The sequence below is a fragment of the Aplysia californica genome, unplaced genomic scaffold (assembly GCF_000002075.1).
Source record: "Aplysia californica isolate F4 #8 unplaced genomic scaffold, AplCal3.0 scaffold00341, whole genome shotgun sequence".
Classification (NCBI taxonomy): Eukaryota; Metazoa; Mollusca; class Gastropoda; order Aplysiida; family Aplysiidae; genus Aplysia; species Aplysia californica.
Genome location: NW_004797611.1, coordinates 113,457 through 135,021, shown reverse-complemented (window position 1 = coordinate 135,021; position 21,565 = coordinate 113,457). Strand labels below are relative to the sequence as shown.

The 21,565-nt window shown below is 40.6% G+C and overlaps 1 protein-coding gene across 1 annotated transcript in view; it reads right to left on the bottom strand.

Moving 5' to 3' along the window:
• Window positions 1–21,565, bottom strand: part of LOC101857262 — a gene marked incomplete at its 5' end in the record, with an annotated part of 202,740 nt that overhangs the window by 129,771 nt on the left and 51,404 nt on the right. Inside the window, 19 exon segments of the mRNA XM_013085073.2 lie at window positions 407–529; window positions 1,297–1,458; window positions 2,321–2,485; window positions 3,192–3,431; window positions 4,761–4,998; window positions 5,818–5,933; window positions 6,617–6,730; window positions 7,643–7,798; window positions 8,077–8,255; window positions 9,662–9,830; window positions 10,484–10,645; window positions 11,687–11,926; window positions 12,754–12,840; window positions 14,687–14,880; window positions 15,546–15,807; window positions 16,623–16,798; window positions 17,555–17,723; window positions 19,790–19,933; window positions 21,245–21,370. Coding sequence (XP_012940527.1) covers window positions 407–529; window positions 1,297–1,458; window positions 2,321–2,485; window positions 3,192–3,431; window positions 4,761–4,998; window positions 5,818–5,933; window positions 6,617–6,730; window positions 7,643–7,798; window positions 8,077–8,255; window positions 9,662–9,830; window positions 10,484–10,645; window positions 11,687–11,926; window positions 12,754–12,840; window positions 14,687–14,880; window positions 15,546–15,807; window positions 16,623–16,798; window positions 17,555–17,723; window positions 19,790–19,933; window positions 21,245–21,370 — 3,222 coding nt within the window.

Sequence of the window (21,565 nt, the reverse complement as noted above, 5' to 3'; positions counted from 1 at the left end):
ACTTGGTATTCTCAATTTGAAGTTTGGAAACTCTCAAGCCAATACTACACAGGGTTTGAAAAAAACCCAAAAAATATATAATTATTTTTTATTTCAGTAGCTCCTGATGCTTAGATTGACAATCAAACAAAGCAAGCTCCACACTAGACTCGTGGCTCAAAGGCCACAGTTGAGAATGAAAAGATCACTTCATAATAGACATTGCGCTACTGATTTTTTCTACAAATTCTACACTTCTATAAATTCCCAAACATTTCATTTCTACCAGCATTCCTTATTGAATAACAGAACTGAGTAAATCAAAGAATTTGTGTTCTTTTTGCCTCTTTTTTCAGAGGTGAGCAACATCGTCAAATCACCTCTTATACTTAAAAGAACAGGACATGCATTAAACAAGTAATCCTACCTGTGACATTCCCATCTGTGGGGTTGGCCACCACAGCCATCCTGTGACAGTAATAGCCTGCCTGGCAATCCCCGGAGGTGTCGTTAAGACGGCTGTTGGCACAGTACTTGCCAGGTTCGCATTCTGTGATGCACACACAAATCACATTTATATATATATATATATATATATATATATATATATATATATATATATATATTTATAGAGAGATATATATATAGATAGATATATATAGATATATGTGGACAGTGTACGATTTCATAAGGCTTAAAGAATATACTTTCACACTGTCCAAGTTTCTATTTTTTACCATACTATAAAGAATTTCCTCAGTTCTAATACTCATTTAATGGGGTAACATTACAAGAAAAACATTAAACAGAATTAAACTTGATGCCAGTGATAAGAGATGAGATAACAATACAGTCCAACCTGCTGTAATGGCCCCCTGCCTCCAAATGCATTGATCTTTATTGGTTTGGCAGTATTTGCTCCTCACATCAGCCCACAATAGGAGCAGATCAAACTTAACTGATTCAGATCGCAGTGAATTTTGACTCTGGACGCAAATAATTCGTGACCGTGTTGTGACCTCACGGGTGGTTTCACAACAAAATTAATAAAGAGATATCTAAATTTTATCAAACCCTTTGTGTGGCTTACAAAAATGTTCAGAATACAAAATACTATTCAATGAAACCAGAAAAAAGGGTTGAAATGTAAGCAGTCAGGCAAAAAGACGAGAGGAATGTGATGTGAAAAAAAGGGAGCAATAGATAAGAGCTACTCTGAGCGGCTCTGTGTCAAAACACAAGAGACTGTCAGCCGCTGAGAGCAACACTGCCGGCTGAATCAGTTAAAAAGAAAATAAGGAATAAAGGCTCACTCACCAATAGGAGCAGCAACTCCCTGAGGACAGTAGTAGCCTGGGGAGCATTCACTACCTCCAACACCACTAGGTCGCGGGTCACTGGAGCTCCCGCTGCAATAGAAGCCTGCATCGCATAGACCGGACGGTTCTGTCAGGCCAGACTGACCACAGTAGGAACCACCTGGAAACAAACATAGAGATTGATGAAGAGGGTTTGAGAAAGGGACTTGGAGAGCGGGATTGGGAAAAAGGGAGAGAGAGAGAGAGAGAGAGAGAGAGAGAGAGAGAGAGAGAGAGAGAGAGAGAGAGAGAGAGAGAAGAGGAAGAGAGAGAGAGAGAGAGAGAGAGAGAGAGAGAGAGAGAGAGAGAGAGAGAGAGAGAGAGAGAGATTGTCTGAAAAATAATAAAGTACATAAGCGTCTGAAAATAAAAAATTTGAGAGTAGTCTTTTTCATAATAACATTATTAAATAAAAGCAAAAATTCAATTCCAGCATATGACACCACTTTTTTAAAAAGCTATTAATTTATTTTCATTGCTATAATAATATAACTGAGTAATGTGTCATGAACTGGTCTTACTTGAAAAAAACCCCCAAAAAATCTGGAAAAAGTGAGCCTTGAAAATCGTATAAGAACTTCTAAAACTACAAAGTTGCTTTGAATGTCAAAACTTTCAGTGAATCAAAAAGAAGTGTGAAACTTGTAAACTGCCTCCCATTGTACAAAAAGATATATAAGGGTGTTAAGTCCATAAAGAGTTGTCAACTCTCTAGACAGCCACAATGTTATTAGCCAGCAGCACTGAAATAGACAAAAGGTCTGACATAATTCTCAGTCAAGACTTTACTTTCACCTTAAACTTTCAACTCAAGAGCAGCACTCTCTCAACTTTAAGCTTCAACACAATAACAAAGCAAATAATAAAACTTCATACTATTTTTTCATCCTCTGCGACTCAAAAAAATTAAAAATAATCATCAAAGGAAAATCTTGAGAATGTCAGTTTAAAAAATATGAAAAATAGTAATTAAAAGGACATACCAGTGCAAGCCAAACAGTCAGCGTCAGTTGTCAACAGTGTAATGTTGCTGAAGGTTCCAGCTGGACAAGGGTAGTCATTCCACCACTGAGTGGCTGCTGGACAGTAGTGACCAGCTGGGCATGGGAAGTCGGTGTAGTTGGCCGTACTCACTGGGCAATAGTAGCCTGAGGAGGGATGAAAGAAAACAGACACCTTGTGTACAATTGTGTGTTTTAGTAAGGTTTTACAGCGCTCACAACTGCATAAGGACATATGAGTGCCAAGGGGTGGATGTCAACAGAGAAGTCCAAACAGGGAATCAGGCTTACTCTGCTCACCTCTCTAACCTCAACAGCAGAAATTCTGCATTGACTATCAAGGCACCTCATATATAGCAGTTCACCTGAGAGTGACAAACATATAAAAGAAGTAGAGAGAAAAATGACGATAGTAAGGATGAGGAAAGAAAAAGCAGCAGTTCCCCCTATGTTGTTCTGGCACAGTATGAGCATGACATTGATAAATCAGTCCATTTACAATTCTACTGTGGAGAGAGAGAGAGAGAGAGAGAGAGAGAGAGAGAGAGAGAGAGAGAGAGAGAGAGAGATGACCATGTACTAGGCATATTTACATATAGTCGTAAATAATCAGAACAAAACAAACTTACACAGATCTCAGCATACGTTTTTCTTACGACACCTATAAATTTCAATGAATTGCTAGCATTGCGTCATTTTCTAATAAAAAACATATTTTCTAAGAGAACAAACCTCAGAGGACAAAAAAGTTCTATAGTAGAAGACAAAGAGTAAAAATGCACACAAAAAAGATGGGTGAAGTGAGAAAGAAATGAAGAGAAAAATAGCAACAAAACAGAGCTTCAAAACTCACCTGGTTGACAAGTCTTGCAAGCCGAAAGTCCTTCAACATCAGCATAGGTCCCATTGTCGCATGGGACAGGCAAGTAACTGGCCACACCCCCTGGGCAGTAATGGCCGACAGGGCAAACGCCACCAGTTCCCACCATCCTATCATCATAACAGGTGTTGTTCAAAGGAGAGGTCTGGTTGTCTCCCCCAGGATACGCACGATCAATACCGGACAGACACCAGTGGCCTGCCGCACAGTCTCCTGTGAAAACACAACACACCACCAATGGTTAACACACCATCAGTGATTAACACTTTGCAGTCACAAAACCAGCAGTAAAAAATACCCCGTCTGGTCACCCAGCCAGGAGAGTGACTGCAACGCACTTCTCAGGCCTGGAGCAGTGACTTGAATGGACAATTTCCACCGTCACATTATTGCAGCAAATGACCGCAAAGTGTTTATAACCCTTCCAGTGACTTACTCACCATCAGTGACTAACACCTCTCGATACGAACACATCTCAAGTGGCCAACTTAAATCCAAAAACAAAAAACTCCACCTAATTGCCTCTTTTCTAATGAATAAAGCAAAAAGAAAAAACAATCGATCAAATTAGGAAGACTAGCCCAGGTTTCAATTTTTCTTAACCCACATTCCAATGAATCAAGGGACAAAACTACCACAAATAACATCAGCTCTTTATAAAAATCAATAAGGACAAAAAATATCACTTCAGTTTAACTTTTTTTAAAAACCTAGCCAAAGAGCATTACTAATGATAGCATTAAAATTTATTTGATACCATAGCAGGCTGTCATGTTGTATATCCTTCAAGGAAATCGATTAGTTTAATTAACTAAAAAAAAAAAGCTAGCCAAAGAGCATTATAGTAAAGGTATGTGAACCTTCTGTTTGTAAGGATTCAAGACTTGAAAGTGTCTTTTCATTTTCAAAAATGTTGTGTGTCTGTGATGTTATGTAAAAGTTTTGATGCTGACTTTATTTATGATTTTGAGTGAATGAATGAGATAAAGAGAAGGATCTACAAATTTAGAGATGGACAAGGAGAAGAATTTATTCAGGAGAGACAGAAGAAGAGAAAAAAATGTGTGTGTATGTGTGCGAAAGAGAGAGAAAGAGAGAGAGAAAGAGGGAGAGAGAGAGAGAGAGAGAGAGGGGGGGGAGGGAGAGAGACAGAAAGAGAGACAGAGAGAGAGAGACAGAGACAGAGACAGAGAGAAAGTGACAGAAAGAGGAAAAAGTGAGAGAGAAATAAAGAGAGAGACAGAGAGAGAGAGAGTGAGACAGAAAGAAAAAGAGAGACACAAAGAGTGAGAGAGAGAGAGAAAGAAAGAGAGAAAAAGAGAGAGAAAGAAAGAGAGAAAGAGAGAGAGAAAAAAAGAGAAGTAATTCTGTAAACACTCATACCAGAATTATATACTGTATACTGTATAGTCAGAACTGTATACGACTACATCGTATTCATTAAGACAAGAATACAACTCATCTTTGTCAGCGTCTCAGCCTCTGTCATCATCATCTTTATCATCATCATCATGCACTATTAACTTTTCTCAAGCTACCTACCAGACACAGCAGTGAGATGTTCCGCATCGCAGTATTTTCCGGCCGAGCACGGTTTGCACTGCGACTCCTCATACAGACCAGGGACGTCGCTGTATGTGCCACGAGGACACGCCTGCCAGTCAAGGCCAGTACCCGCCGGACAGTAGTAGCCCGCAGGACAGATGATGGACTGACCGGCCAGTTCGCAGTAGTAGCCGGCTGGGCAGTCATAGCAGGCAGTGGCGTGAGTGTGGTTGACCTGGGAGCAGGGATCACACTTGAAAATATTTGCCACGACAGGAAACAAAACACATAGAACATTTGATTTATTCACGCTTCGAAACTATAACAATGGTATGGTAAACAAAACTTCGTTCTCAGCTGTCTTCTTTTTAATTGTTCATATCTTGTAAGCACTGAAAAAGTCCCAAGACTCATAATATAAAGATTGGTAATGAATTTTGACACTATGGATTAATGAATTCCTAAATGAGAAGAATCAAAAAGTTAAATAGATTTCTAGTGTTCAAAATCCTTATCAAAATTCATTACAGGGAACCAGAATACAAAAACATTCTGAATGTATCAGACAAAACTGGTTAGGCCAGAGAATGCACAAAGAACACCTTGCCATGTCTCCTGAAAAAACAAACTATAGCCACTGTACACTACTAACCTACCTTAGTCCTGCTTAAATATACATTATGACATCAGAACCCAATCTTCCCGTGCAACAAGTTGAAAAAAATGTCATGACGTGGTGGGATCAGGCTGAAAGCTTATTCACTTGCCTTGCTTTCTATGAAAAAAACCGCCGAACTATCATAAACAGAATTCAAAGTATTTCCAATTGAAGGAAGTGGGGGTAGCATGGTTTCAGAGGTAGAATTAGGGAGAAAATGGCCGCCAAAGTGTAGCGACTTCCAAAGCCTGAGAGTCCTTAGAAACTGCAAATTTATTTTCTTTTGCCTTAAATTAACATTTTCCCAGTAAAATGCACACAGAAATGTGTTTTCAAATAGACCACCAATTGAGCTCAGAGCCATCAGACAACAACAGCTTCCAGGGACCGACTCACGTGACTGTTATTCCGACAAGGCAGAGCTGCAGCATTGCCTCCAGGACAGAAATGACCAGTTGGGCACTCGTTTCCAACTGCATCTTTATACACAGAGCCTTCAGGGCAGAAGTAACCTAGATACAAAGGTAAAAAAAAGCAAAATGAATGGAAATGTCAAATAACGATTGGTTGCTTTTAAGCACAAGGAGGCTTTCCTGAAAAATGCAGTTTTGAGAAAATCGATAAAGTTTTTGCCCTTTGTTCAGTTTCTTTTAAAGACAAGGAGAGTTTTCTCTATAACCAAACAAATATACACACCAACGAAACCAAATGTTTCCTACAGGTAGGGCAATGCCCACTTTGGTGTAGGTCAAGATACCATGTTAAGGTATACGTAGGTATGAGCAGTACTGCAATCCTTGGGACCAAGAACAAAACGAGAATAGGAATATAAGCACGTTAAAAGCTGCTTTATTTTCAATTTCCGTTTTGAAATTGAAACTTCTGCCTAATATGTGAGCTCAATTTGAGGGCTATCTCTAATCAGAGATATTATCGTAACTTCCAATATAAAGGTAATTTAATTTAACACTGTCGCTGTTCTCTTTTTTGCCCCATTATTATGGAGATTGTTCTACATTACAAGCGCACATCTTCCTTGACCATCAATAATTTATATATAGAGGCAGTAGCCATCCATGTCCAGGTGCTGTTTTAGCTGCACATCTTCCTCTCCCATTTGTTGCTGTGAGCAAGTCGGCTAATCAGGTAATATTTTATTGACAACAGAAAATGGCTGACCCCCGCATGCACGCACCTGGTTCACACTCCCCTGTGGGTGTGGTCAAGCCGTCCGTCTCACAGTAGTAGCCACCTGGACACAGGTCACACTCGGACACTGAAAGGGCATTGCTCTGGTTGGAGTAGGTGCCTGAGGGGAAAACAAGTTATAAATAACATGATTGAGTCAATGTGACAAATGAATGTTTGACATTGTTATCTTCTGAGGGCAATAAAAATATAGATATAGGCTACTATTATGTTTACCCTGGGGAGACAGGAAACTGGTATGGAAATTGAGAAAAAAGGGAAGCACCATTTTGAGACTTCCGTTATTTAAAATTTGAGATTTTTCATTCATAAATGTATTACATTTCTTATTTACTAAAATATGAGATTTTTCATTAACAAAAATATTGCTCTGTTTGTGAAAATATGAGATCAATTTTTTTTTTTTTACATTGAAATAATGAATATCTTATAAATAATAAACAAACTGAAATAGAAATAAAGTAACTTTCAATTGATAAGCTCCAAAATTAATATCTCTCTCTCTCCTTTTGCTTTTTAACTCCTTATGGAGCATAAATGAAAAACAATTCCCCTCTGCAGACAGGTTGATGGTTAGATGCAAGATTCCGACAAACGTAATTTTACAATATAATAATTTATGTTTGTCAGAGTCTTTCACTCAACCATCGATGCATCCTTTGCATTTTTCTTCTATTGTATAGGCTACAAGTTTTGTCCAGTTTCTTGGCATCTGCCTTTGCCCCTTTCAAAAAAGTGGTATGGGTTTAACGCTTCTATCAACACTAGTAGGTTATTTCTCTGAGTTAAACGTCCATCTCTGAAAGCACGGAGCCAAATGGGAATTTTGTGTAAAGTGCTTTTCCCAAGGACACAATATCGGACCGAGCTGAGGCTCTAACCTTCGAACACACAACCTTACGATTATGAGTCTAGTAGCCTAAACATTAGGCTAACGATGCCACTCCCCTCCCCCCCCTTTCAGTTGCACATCGTCTCCACTGAGAAGAGCAAGAGAACTAACTGTTGTTACCTTTGAGACAAGCTGTGGGCACAGCACTGCTCTCATTGCAGTAGTAGCCCGGAGGACAGTCCACTTGTGTGGCAACCACGGAGCCCTCAGGGCAGTAGTAGCCAGCACTGCATGGACCAGTGGGCTCTGTCAGGTTGGTCTCCGCACAATAGAAGCCTAGGCAAACACAGAATGAAGAAAGGATGTGAATTTACCAAATCACAAATGTGAGGCATGCTGACAAAATGAGTAACTTCTCACAATCCACAATTAGATATATTGGCCAAAAATCAACACTAGGGTCAAATTTGAAGATTTTCTATCGATGCCATGTTAAATCATTCACAATATACAAACATAACATGTAGTTTTGAAAACAGCATGTCAAATACAAATTACACGAAATAATCATCCATTCAAGTCAAAGGGTAGACAACTGAAATATCTTGACTCACCAGCAGTACAGTTCATGCACTGAGATTGGTCAGTGAGTCTGGTGTCATTAGAGAAAGTCCCCTGAGGACATTTCTGGGGTTCAGTTGTTTGTGTCGGACAGAAGTGACCCCTGGGACACTCATCGGCATCATACCCTTGGGCTGGAGAGGCAGAGGCAGCACCCTGCCGGCAGTAGAATCTGAAAGAGAGATATTAAAGGTTCAAACTTCAAGAAACCTTGTATCGCTCAGTGCTAAATTTAAAACGTAGAAATACTGTAGCTTTGTCCCATTTATAGGCAAAAACTGCATGCTTTTACTCTCTATCTCTGAGGGGGTGTGGGCGGGGGGGGGGGGGGGGGGGGGACCCACTATGCTGGGGCCCTTTTTTGGTACCAAATCTAAAATTGACAAAAACGTCATTACATCAAAACAACAGAACGTATTATTTTAGTTTTTTCATCTAATGAATGAACTCCCAGCAAAAAAGGCCTATTGCTGAAAAGTAATTTGATGTCGAGGTCGTTGTAAAGGAAAGCGCCTAGCCGCTGTGAGCGGCTCACCTGCACAGTGGTTCCAACACCGAGCCACTGGCAACAGCTTGCCAGAGATTAAGAGTTAATCTATCAGTCGCTTCCTGGGAACTATGGTGCAGTCTGCTTCTTTTACTTCTTTTGTATTACTTGAGTCATAACTTATGCTAGGTGATAGCCATGCTGTCTACCTGTAAAGTACAACTCAACGACCTTTCATCAGATACTAATTTCAAAATTGTAAACACATATCACAGGTGTCGTGTCAGACCTCCAAGCTCCACATACATTATAAACAGAGATATGAAGTCTTATGTGGAAATCATTGTGTTATGACTATGGACAACATTTCCCTCCCACTTACCCAAAATAAATTAATCAATTCATAAAAAAAAAAAATAAAGCTTTGCCTCATGTCCATTAAACAGGATGGCAGAATGTTGCTCTATTTGTCTGCATTGCACACAAGTGGCACATCCTAGGTAAATTAAGAAACAAGCTTGGAATTTTGAACAATATGCATGTCTGTTGATTAATGTATGTCATTTAGTATGGCAACCCTCCTACACCTGACCCAGACACAAGCCTCTGAAAAGAAACTAAAACGGATCAACAACTAAAACTAAAGACTTCTAGGCACTTGATTTGGGAGAGAAAGTAATGATTCTCTAAATGAACAACAACGACAATAGCACGTACTGAATTGAGACCACTATACGATTCACAGCTGTTGTAAAACATTTATGCTGCATGGCAGGATTGCGGCCTAAATTTTGCTACCAAAAGGAAGACGTTGACCTCACATCCTAACTGCATCAGTATCACATGTATGCACAGCTCGGTCCAACCTTGTGTCCTTGGCAAAGGCATTTTACACAAAATTCCCATTTGGCTCGGTCCTTTCGGAGATGGACATTAAACTCAGAGGCCCCACCTCTTTAATAACCTAATAGTTGTAACGCGCATAGAGCATGAATATGTTCTTTTATAAAGGCAATTATCATTATTATTATTATTCTATGTTGATAGAGGTGTTAAATCCATACCATTTCACCATTTTCAAGTACACTTACCCAGCTTGGCAGACGTCGTTGTAGTCTGTCTGACCCTCTGCTGGACAGTAGTAGCCACCTGGGCACAGGGTACAGTGGGCAGCAGCCTGCAGTCCTGTGTTGTTGCTGTAGGAACCAGCAAGACATCTGAACTGGGTGGCGTAGCTGGTGCCACTGGGGCAGTAATGGCCTGTGTGAGGGAAAAGACATAGTAAGGTGGATTGTTTCTGTCCAAATTCTATACTGGAAAGACCCTGTTGCAAAAGTTCAATAATTTATATACAGAGTCAACAGTAGCTTCCTACATTTAGTTGTTGTTTTATGAAGCATCTTCAACAAACATTTTATACATTGTGGAACAGGACTCAGATACTGTCAAAAAGTATGATGTACAGCCATATTGGGCAAGCTGGCTTTATTTAAACACGTGGTAGACAGCGACTGAAGATAATACACAGATGAATGGATACTGGACACAGCACAGCTTCATGACACACTGAGAAACATTCACAATAATGCTGTGACAGGCCAGACAGCAAATGAACAGAGACGCAACAAGAGAAATATCACAGCATTCTCCCCACTTTAGAAAATGATGCATATCGAGTACGCCATGAAATGAGCCACATCTGAGACATAAAAGCTTTTGATCATTAGATAACAACTTTAAATAAATTGATAGTGGCACAATACGGTACAAGTTCAACACACTTTCCGCAAGTCAAGAATGGACAAACAGAAAAACTGTTTTAAAAAAACACAAATAATTACATACATAAAACAGCCCAAAGCAGTATAAAAGTGCATAAATCTAAATAATAATCTATGGACCACTGAACTCACCAACAGGGCAGACTGTGCCATTGTACAGGACTACTGGGTCCAAAGTGCTGTCGCAGTAGAAGCCTGCTGGGCAAGTCTTACATGACCCTTGACCCGTCTCATCCTGGTATGAGCCTCCGGCACAACGAACGGGAGAGTGGCTGCCACTCGGACATTCATGTCCTGGGAAGAGAAACATGTCCACAAACATTGATTTTGTAAAGTTAGAACTTTTGAGAATGAGTGGTCAATAAAAGCAGTCGTGATGAAACAAGGAGATATGAAACTATGTGAGATAAGAAGAACACAAAAGTAATTCCTATTGTTATAATTATAGCTCTTAGACCTAAAGATATTTTGGATAAGACTTGATGAAATGAAAACAACTTCATTTTCCCAATTACACGGAATTCTGACCTATACAAACATAAAGACCCATAATTACATTCTCATTTTTCTATATAAACTCACACCCTTATCAGACTTTTGAATACAGCTTCTTCTACCCTATTATATCACTCAAGTATCCAGAAGCAAACTAGGACTTTAAAAAACTCACTAAGACATGGAAGGAGTAACCCCACCAGAGTGACCGCTGAATGACCACAGCATGGACAGGAAAGTACAAAAGGGCCGTTTACAATGAGCCAGCACGATAGCAGTTACACTCCACAGTAAACAAAAATAAAAGAAGCAAACCATACTAAGTCCAGTGCTGAGAAATCAATGAGATAAGAAATGAAATGTTTTTTACAGCAGATCAGCAAAATTAAGGCTGCCTTTAGCGAAGAGTAGACATCAAATAACGGGACCTCACCAGAATCCATACCAGTCACCAAACACCAGACAGAAAACTAATGCTGATATACAAATGTGAGGTGTGCTGACAAAATGAGTTACTTCGCGCAGTCCACAGATGGAGATATTGACCAAAAATCAACACAAGGGTCAAATTTGTAGATTTTCTATTGATGTCATATTCTTTAACTATTACATGCCTTCAATTACTTTGTGCATATAAATTGTAAAAATTTCACCTATAAGAGTGATGTATCTATATCTTGAATTTGAGAAGAAATAACTCATTTTGTCAGCACATCTCACATAGATTTATATCATAATTTATTCTACACTTAAGGATCACATAACCACACTTCAATTTACTTTAAAGCACTGTACACAGGGGCAGTTCTCCAACACTAAATGAGATCCCCAAGCCATTACCTTGAGGGCAAGTGTACTCGGCAGGGCTGGACATGTTCATGCCACTGGGGCAGTAATAGCCAGCGTCACACGGCCCTGACACAGCTGTGTTGCCGTTACCAGCGCAGTAGGAGCCCTGTGTACACGTGTGACACTCGGCCTCCGTCTGTGCGCCTGTGGTGTCCAGATATGTTGAGGGTGGACACTGTATCCCGGCTGAACTGCCTTCAGGACAGTAGTGACCAGCTGGACACTCAGAACCTACATAGAAAGTAATTCCAGGAAATAGTAATAATAATAACAGTTTCGTGACTCATTGGAGCAGAGGAAGATAGGACTAACGCTAACATTACTAAAATGCAGCCCCACATCATCACTCATCACCACCATTATTTCTAAAATCATCTATGCTCACAGATCAATGACTTACATCTATAATCCTTGAATCTCTATCAGTTACAGTTTCTTGTCATACTAAGAATGCACGTAATACACTATTGGACACTATCATGCGCACTTTTTTTACTAATCAGATGGCTTCAATCTCTAATAAATGGGCAAGGAATTTTTAAAAATTTAAAAATAAGAACGATAGCAGCTGCCTCTCACTGCAAAATATAGTTATGGTCAGCATAGCTGTTTGCATGAGTGTTAATAGCCACATACATACACACAAGCTAAACACATAAACAAGCTGATTTCTGGTTTTTACTTCAATAGATTTCATATTTGTATGTAAAACATTTGATGTTCACTACGACACCTAGGTAAATCCGTTGCCGTTTCAAAGAGGTCTCCATTCAAAAAGCTTGTTAAATACAAAGACTAAAAGAGACAACAATTTTTCTCATTCTGTTAGGAAGCTTTTATTGGTAACTTCAAATTAGACCTAGGCAGAAAACGTACCAACTGAGGATTTTTTTCGCCACATCAAGGTCAACTGACACTAAACTGAGGGCAGTTCCTTTTAGCTGATGTGAAGAAATGGATGTTAACTCTCCAGTAGTGGAAGTCTTTCATCACTAAATATTTTTTCCAAAACTAACATTGAATCATAAAATCCATATTTTCTATGCCAAGTCCCTCACCATAAGCCTGTCCCACGGGGGTAGCAGTCGGTGAGCCAGCAAGGCAGTAGTAACCAGCACTGCAGTTGCCAGTTGGTGCAGACAGCTCTGCAGAGAAACAAACATGAACTCGGGTATCACAAAAAAGAATATGAGAAAACTGAATGAACACATCACAAACAAACATAAGATTTACGCTGTAACTAAAGTAAAAGTAATACACGTCTGAGCTGAACCTTCCCTAACTCTCGTAAATCAGCATGTCTAGTAGCTAGAAGCTACAATATTGAATTTACTTGTTTTCTTCATCAATCAGAAATATCTGCTTGCCCGTTTAACAAATGTAGATCTATCCTCATAAATTATATCTTCATTCCTTTCTAAAAATCTTGGTGGGTAATAAAAGTTTGTAGCTTGAAACTTATCTTTTTAATGCTACAAGTGGTAACGTTTGCAAACATTTTAACCTTAACCTGCTGCAACAAAGCAGGGAATAGAATTACATGGCTTATCAAGTCAGCCACTTATACTATTGCCCAGCAAGCAAAAAAAGAATTGTGTTTACTTCTGTTAATCAAACGTTAAGAGAATGTTAATCACATTCCTGGGAAGTTGGACAGGTTTAGTTTACAAGCATATTTCTCATGAGTACAGTAGCCTAAAGTTTGAGCTATACATTGCGACTTTTTTCCTCAGCTTTAATTATACCCTGCGGCTTAAAGAACGATGCTGCTTCTTCTTCTTCTTAATTGCATCACACTTGAACTCCGGTATCTGTCATAAATTGGGCAGTCCTACTCAGTTCATCTGTCAGCTCGTATAGCTTCTCTTGTAGTGGGGTTGGCCATGTTTCCTGTCTCAGGGCCCTGTGTGTTCTGCAGTGCTGAAGAATGTGTTTAACAGTTTGGTCCGCCTCGCTGCAGTGGCATTTTGGTGATTGTAATAGTTTAAAACATCTGTACGTATGTAGTCTCAGTCTTGTGTGTTCTGTTCTTAGTTGGAAGATGATCACTCGTTCCCGGGCTGGGGTGACCATCTGCCACCTCACCCCATCCTGGTAAGAGCATCGCCAGTTGGTTCGGGGCTGCTTATTCAACATATTCACAGCTAACCTCCATTACAGTGGCTGTTTCATATTCGCCACCTGGGACCCGTCGGATTGGGGATGGTCGCCTCAGCCCGGCGATGCGGCTTATTTGCAGTCTCCCTATTGCAGGAGAGTAACTCCTTTACCTACATATTCTTGGCATAAACCTAAAACATAAAAAAATTGATACATTTTCCTCAACACCACTCAATCGATTTGTCCAACTCTGACACAGAAGTAGAAGATTTCGGTGGATTCATCAGACAGGATGATGATGGCTCTGAATAAATGTGATGTGCATATCTGTGTTGTGTAATCTGCTGCGGCATATTAGTGAAAAAAGTTCAGATTGAAAAAAATAAATTAGTTGGAGCACCTTATGTACAGGTGCATTAGTAGCTCAAACTTTAAGGTATACTAATTTCTGTTGCTGGTGCGAGCGCTGGCTGGGAGACAATCACTCCCAACATGGCCATTACATTGTTTTATCAAGTTATTTGAGCTGTTGTCGAGAAAGGTTAACCCTTCCAGTCCAGCCATTTTTGTGTACTGCCTAGCCCCAGTCCCAGCCAATACAGCAGTATTTCAGAAAAAGAGGCATTCATTCTAAAAGGTAAAGTAGTATCTTTGTAATGAGGTTTAGATAATAACATATAATGTCTAAAAGTAAATGAATAAATATCATGAACATTCAAGTTTAATGGATTAGGTTGGCTAATTTTGAAATATGCGTAAATTCGGTGGCCCCACCTAAACTGAGAATATACACTCTTGGGACGGTGTGAGGTACAAGCGCTGCTAAAAATATACTTGCGTGGGGCTGGAAGGGTTAACAACGAAGTCATGACATAAAGTCATTCCACTCACCAGCATCCTGGCAGTACGTCCCGGGTGTACAGGGGACCATGGCAGAGCTGCCCTCAGGACAGAAGTTTCCTGCTTCACACTGACCACCCTGGGCCGGGTCACTAGGCTGTGCGGAGACTGCGCCCCCTGTGCAGTACCAGCCCGCTCCACATAGGTCAACGGGGAAAGCGATGCCTTGAGAACCACAGTAGAACCTATTGCACAGAGGGAGGGGAAGAGAGAGAGAGAAAGAGAGAGAGAGAGAGAGAGAGAGAGAGAGAGAGAGAAAGAGAGAGAGAGATAGAGAGAGGGGGGGTAGGGAGAGAAGGGGAGAGGGAGGGGGAGGGAGGGAGAGAGAGAGAGAATTAAAGACCTTTGTCAGTCTTTATTTTTTTACATTCAATTTAGGTTAATTATATCCAGCGTACACATTGGGAAGAAAAAGATCACTTTGTGAGATCCCGTGCACAAACACACAGACACACACACAGACACACACACACACACACACACACACACACTCAAACACACACACACAGATACATTTCCAGCACCTAAACACACCCACAAACGACCACTTATATTAACAGACAATTAAGGTAATTTCATGTTTAGTATACAAAGCAATGAAAAAAATCCCATAATGAGTATAAACACACACACACACACACACACACACACAGACACACACACACACATACACAAACAAACAAACACAAACATTTCCATCTTCCACGAAAATTGAAGGCTCCCCTTGCTAACCCAAATACAAGTAAAACTTATAAAAATTAGAAACTGTTCAAACCAAGTAAGTTATCAAGAACTTTATGATTACAAGTAAATTACCAAGACTTTTATGATTACAAAAAAGAAGTGTTACCCAGACAAACAAGCAATGCAGTCGGAGACTTCGTTCATCCCTGTCTCATTATTGTATGTCCCCACAGGGCAAGGGTTGGCGGTGGCGATGGCAGTGTCAGGCCCACAGTAGTATCCCTCAGGGCACGGGATAGGGTCGCTGGTGTTTTGTGGGCAGTAGTGACCATCTGGGCAGTCCAGGCAAGTGAAGCTACGGGTTCTGTTTGTGTACTTGCCGGCCACACAGGGGAGAGGGGCGGAGGACCCTGATGGGCAGTAGTAGCCTGGGGAGGGAATGAGAGGATATACTATGGGTGAGAGGATGGGAGGATGGAAGCATGGGGGGGGGGGTGAGAAAGGGAAGATGTAAGGATGGGAGGATGGAAGCAGTGTGGGAGGAGAAAGGAAGGATGTAAGGATGGGTAGACGGAGAGGGGGGAGGACGTAGGAGGAGAGGATGAAAGGATATAAGGGTGGGAGTACCGAAGGGTGGGAGGATGGAAAGGTGGGAGGATGGAAGGATGGGAGGATGGAAAGGTTGAAGGATGAAAGGATGTAAGGGTGTGAGGATGGGGGCTTGGCAGGAAAAAAGTGTTGGAGGATGGGAGGGAGGGAGGGAGGGAGGGAGGATGTAGTTAGGAAGGATGGAAGGATGGGAGAAAGGAAAGATGGGAGAAAGGAAGGATGGGAGGATGGAGGGGTGGGAGAAAGGGAGGATGGGAGGATGGAAGGATGGCAGGGTGGGAGAAAGCAACATGCACCCATAAATATATTCATCAAAGGGAAATAAAGAGGTTTAGATAGCCGCCCAGGAGCAAGTCAGTGTCAAGACAAAAGAAAAAAAAAATTCAATCCACAAAGGAGGAAAATGTTCCAGACTCCTAAACTTGCCATATCGTGACCTCAGTGCTTTCTTGTCCTATCTCCATTTTTAATAACAGTGAAAACAGTTCATAACAAAGAGTGAGCTTAAGAAAAAGGCACATTTTCAATGTTTAAAAGAATGGAGATAGGACAAGAAAGAACTGAGGTCGCGATAATATCTGTCATGCAGCGTGAAGGCATTGCGTTGAAGAATTAGAATGTACTGGAGTGTTACCTGTAGGGCATTCGTCTCCATAAGCCTGGCCCAAAGGAGCAGCCTCGGAAGAGCCCCCAGAGCAGTAGAAACCGGCATCACAGCTGAGCCCATCGGTGGTCATGTTCTGGTAGGGACAGTAGTGGCCACCGGGGCAGCTTATGCAGTCACTTAGCTCATCATACTGGACGGCAAAGCTGGAAGCATTTCGGTATAGAGTGAACATCAATTGTTTTAAGATTAGGTGAGTAAAGGTAAGGTAAGGTAAGTTAAGGTAAGGTAAGACAAGGTAGGGTCAAGCAAGGCAAGGTAAGGTAAGGCAAGGCAAGGCAAGGCAAGGCTATGTAAGGCAAGGTAAGATAAGGTGAGGTCACGTAAGGTAAGGTAGGGCAAAGTAAGGTGAGATTAGGCAAGGCACGTCAAGGCAAGGCAAGGCAAAGTAAAGTAAAGTAAAATAAAGTAAGGTAAGGTAAGGTAAGGTAAGGTAAGGTAAGGTAAGGTAAGGTAAGGTAAGGTAAGGTAAGGTAAGGTAAGGTAAGGTAAGGGTAAACTATAGATTTACAAGAACATTTTGAGTGGATATACCAGAACATCAACATACAAACACTTAGCATCTCCACATAAAACGCACACATTACAATCCTGTTCAATGATACAGATGCAGTGGTGTACAACTCAATCCAACGTGTTTTTACACTGAAAGAAAACATATCTGAAGCAAAGATATAGTGTTTATTAAAACCAACATCTTACTGGAAGCTCTCAGCTAGTAGTATCAAGCAGAAAGGTGAAATTACAGCAGCAGAGGTACTGAGTTATAGGCAGTACAGAAACAAAAATAACTACAATATAATATGGTCCTAGACTTAAACATTAAAATTGAAGCTACATCAGTGGTTTGGGAACACACAAGGTTGTGATGAATATAACGCAAATACACAACAAGCACTCACCCGTAAGTGCCAGATGGGCAGGGTTCAGGGTAAGTACTGGCCTCCACACAGTAGAAACCTTTGGGACAGATTCCTCGGTCTGGGTTGTCCGTGTCAGCAGGGGATGGAACGTCTGAACCACGCAGGGACCAGAACCCTGCACTGATTGGCCCTGTGACATTGCTCTGACCTGGTGACATTTTAAAAAATCCTGAAAAAAACCTTTAACAGTGTTTGTTTGTTTTAGTAAGGTTAGTAAGTTGTCTCGCAGCTGCATAAGGTCATATGAGTGTCATTAACCTTTAATTTACAGAACAATCAATAAAATAAACCCATTGCATCATGGAATACCAGGAGAAGAATCACAGAAATAGATGTACAGAAAAGTGGGAAGACATGTTAAACATCAAAAGGCAAGCTCAGGATAGAGATAAGTGAAAGGTGTTTGTTTGTGGCCTATACCCGCCATGGTGCAGGGTGAGAAAGGTAGTGATGATGATGATGATGATGCATCATGGAATGCTCATCTAAATAATTTGATAATTTTAGAGTGATCTAAATTGCTGACAAAGTGGTAGGAAAACTGGCAAAGGGCAACTTTCAGAGTATTTATAGAGTTTTCAGGTTATTTCGATTTCCTTAATTTGGCTTACATAAGTGAAAACTGGCAAGCTGACAGTTACGAATTACTCACTACTTCTTTTGAGGTACCCACAGCTCCATGTTTTGGAAGAGAAGAAATAACAGCAGTACAATCCACCCCAGCTGGAAAATTAAATATAGCACTTTCATTGCAAGTCCAACACCTCATGCCAGAGACAAGGATATTCTTGTTGGTGGTTGGAAGGTGCTCTGGTGTATTTTGCTCCTTCATTCCTATAAAAAAAACTATCGCCCTTCTCTCTCCTCCTCCTTTTTTGTGTGTGTTACTCTCTTGTAACACTTCTAATCTTTGGTACTTATATGACCTTATCGTGTTGCAAGTGTCGTAAAACTTTTACTAAAACTAAAGGATATTCTTTTCCATGTTCCCAAAGAACTAAATAAGCTTAGCATCCTCCATACTTGTCTTCAAGTACAGATCAAGGAAACCATTCATCTGTTCTTACTGCTTGTTGTCTTACATTTTTCTGGCCCTTTAATGATCCTTATTTTATATCACTGCCCTTCTCTTCCATCTCAAGGAGTAAGCCCACTCACATAGCACAAGCACAGGGCATGAAATACGGACCTTCTCTCCTCAACTATAATCAAACAGAGCCTACTTATACAGAGTGCCCTTTGGGTGATTGGCAAACCGATCACCACCCGATTGCCAAACTCGTCGCCTGAAAATAAACATGTTTGTTTTTTAGGCCACGAGTCGGGCAATCAGGTTGTGCAAAGATAGCCACTTTGCAGCATAAATCTGGCTAGCAAACCGTACCAAACCGCACCAATCGTGCCCATGGGCACTGGGTATTATTAGCCCTATCATGCGTATCATAACACAGGGCATAAGATACAAACCAAACAGCACAGATAATACAGTCGTAACTGTCCAACATAGTTACTCAAAATCACAGAAAAAAGTAACCACTGTTGGTAGGTAGCTGCTATGGTCGACAAGGTTTGAGTTATTATGGTCACTTACTAAACTTAAAAGAGTCAACTAAAGGTTTAAGATCTGAAATTTTAATTTTATCTTTCCATTTCAATGCTATCAAAATGTTATCAATTACGAGAGCATCTCGGCATTGAGTGAATGGACACACCCAATCTGAGGACAGGCTTACAGAAATCTTTGGTAACAAGTGATTGCTATGACAAGCAGTGTTTGAGGCTGACTTGTGAAAAGGACTGATCCTCACCATGTTGGACAGAGACCACTATGGACAGGTTACAAAATATTTTTAAAACACAAGGGTGTCATAGAACAGTGGCCATTAGTACAGATGACCACGATAGAGAGGTGAGTGGTAAAGCAGGTTCAATTGTGTCACGACCTGGTGGAATCAGGCACTGGTCAATTTTTGGTCATGTGAAGTTATTGATATCATCTTAAAGCTTGTTCATTTACCTATCTTTCAATGAAAAAAATACCCATTTAAGTTGAATAAATGTCGAGATATTTGCGATTGAAGGGGTGGGGGGCACCTGGTTTCAGCGGTAACATTAGCAAGAAAAGGCCGCCAACGTTTAGTGACTTCCAAAGCTTGAGAGTCGTTGAAAACTGAATACTGCAACAGAACAGCGCTGCTTCCTAAGCCCACTCACCCTCTGTTTCACAGTAATTGCCAGCTGTACAGGTCGAGCAATCTGTCTCCTGGGCCAGTCCATCGGTGGCGCCGTAGGTACCGGTCGGACACGGTGTGGGTATAGTCACCGGGATGAGGGCTGTGCTGGCCACACAGTAGCTTCCTGCATGGTGGGGAGGAGAGTTGTGGTTCAAAACTAAGTGGCACAGTTTCAATCAGATAAACTGATGGATAGATGGATGGATGGACGAATGGGTGCATGGGTGGATAGAGGGTGGGAGGAAGAAAAGGACAGAGAGATAGAGAGAGAGAGAGAGAGAGAGAGAGAGAGAGAGAGAGAGAGAGAGAGATTAGATACAGATGAGGATAAGAGAAAGAATGAAAGCAATCTAAGTAGATTACTATCAGAATATTGATTGCGTATCTAGCTTATTCTTTATTTTTGTTAACAATAATAATAGTTAATTTATATCGTACGCATGTGGCTGAGGGTCTGTTTGTAGAGTTAGCATATATTTTGTGTGTATCTGTAAAATATGTGTGGAAAAGAGGATGTATGGGAGAGTATGTATGTATGGGGTGCACGCACATGTGCATGATTATGTGTATGTGGTGAAACACCACACCAATGTGCAGGTTTCCAGACAACAACTTCTTATCTTAGTTGGAACAGACCAAACCAGGGAGCTCATTTAAGCTGAACTATGTTTACCCTGCTCTAAGAATGGAAAGCATTACCACAACTAGTATACCCACAGCATGTCTGCAACATTATTCACATTATATTACTCCTTCACGAATGTTTTATAACAAGGGACAACTCATCTATGTCCTATTAAGCAAACCAAAATCCTGTCTTTTTGTTTATTACGTCCACTCATCACACTGACAATAACATTCTCTTCGTTTTACATTTTTTTCTATCGTACAGTTTTATAAGTAATAGATTTTCCTACAAGGGTATTCTCTGTAGTGTTACGAGCCCTCAAGTCTCCATTTAGGAGGTTTGGCTTTCTTGGAGGTGTAAGTTAAACTAGAGTGCCCGACAATACTATTCCAAGGGCTATTACATCTCTGTCATATGGTGGTCAATATGCAGTCAATTCTTTAAAGCTAGGGAAAAAAGGAACAGGATTTGTATTACGACATCAGTTAAAAGATTTCTGTAGATGACTTTCTGTGTCATACAAGTAATTATTCGCAGTTAAGGTTTTTCGTGCTCATGATGTGAAAACGAAGTGCTTGCTCTTTCCAGTGAAATTATCAAAAGAGAAAAAAAAAAAAAACCAACTAAAGATGAATTTCTGTGTCATATAAGTAATCATTTGCGCAAAAGGTTTTTCATGCTCAAGATGTGAAAACAACTGCTTGCCCTTCCAGTGAATTTATCAACACAGAAAGAAAAAAACAAACAAAAAAACTGAGCCTTCCCCCCAAAAAAAATATACAGCTTGAAAATACTTGAACCTCATACCTTGTGGACAGATCCTGGGAGCCTCTCCCACAAAGCAGATGTAGCGCTCCATACAGTGAAGACACGAGTCCCTCCCTGTACTGTTGGTATACATTCCAATCGTACACAGTAGAGGACTGTCTGAACCTAAAAGGCAGCAAGGAGAAGTCATAGTTTGAACTGAAGTCTGAAAAATCTGAAGTCTGAAAAACTTTTACACAAAATGAATAGCTGCATTTTTTCATACACTGAACATCATAGGTAAAAACATTATCTACAACTGTAAACCCTCCCCCTCCACTTCCCTACCCCCAGTGGAAATCACTGTGAACTCCCCCCCCC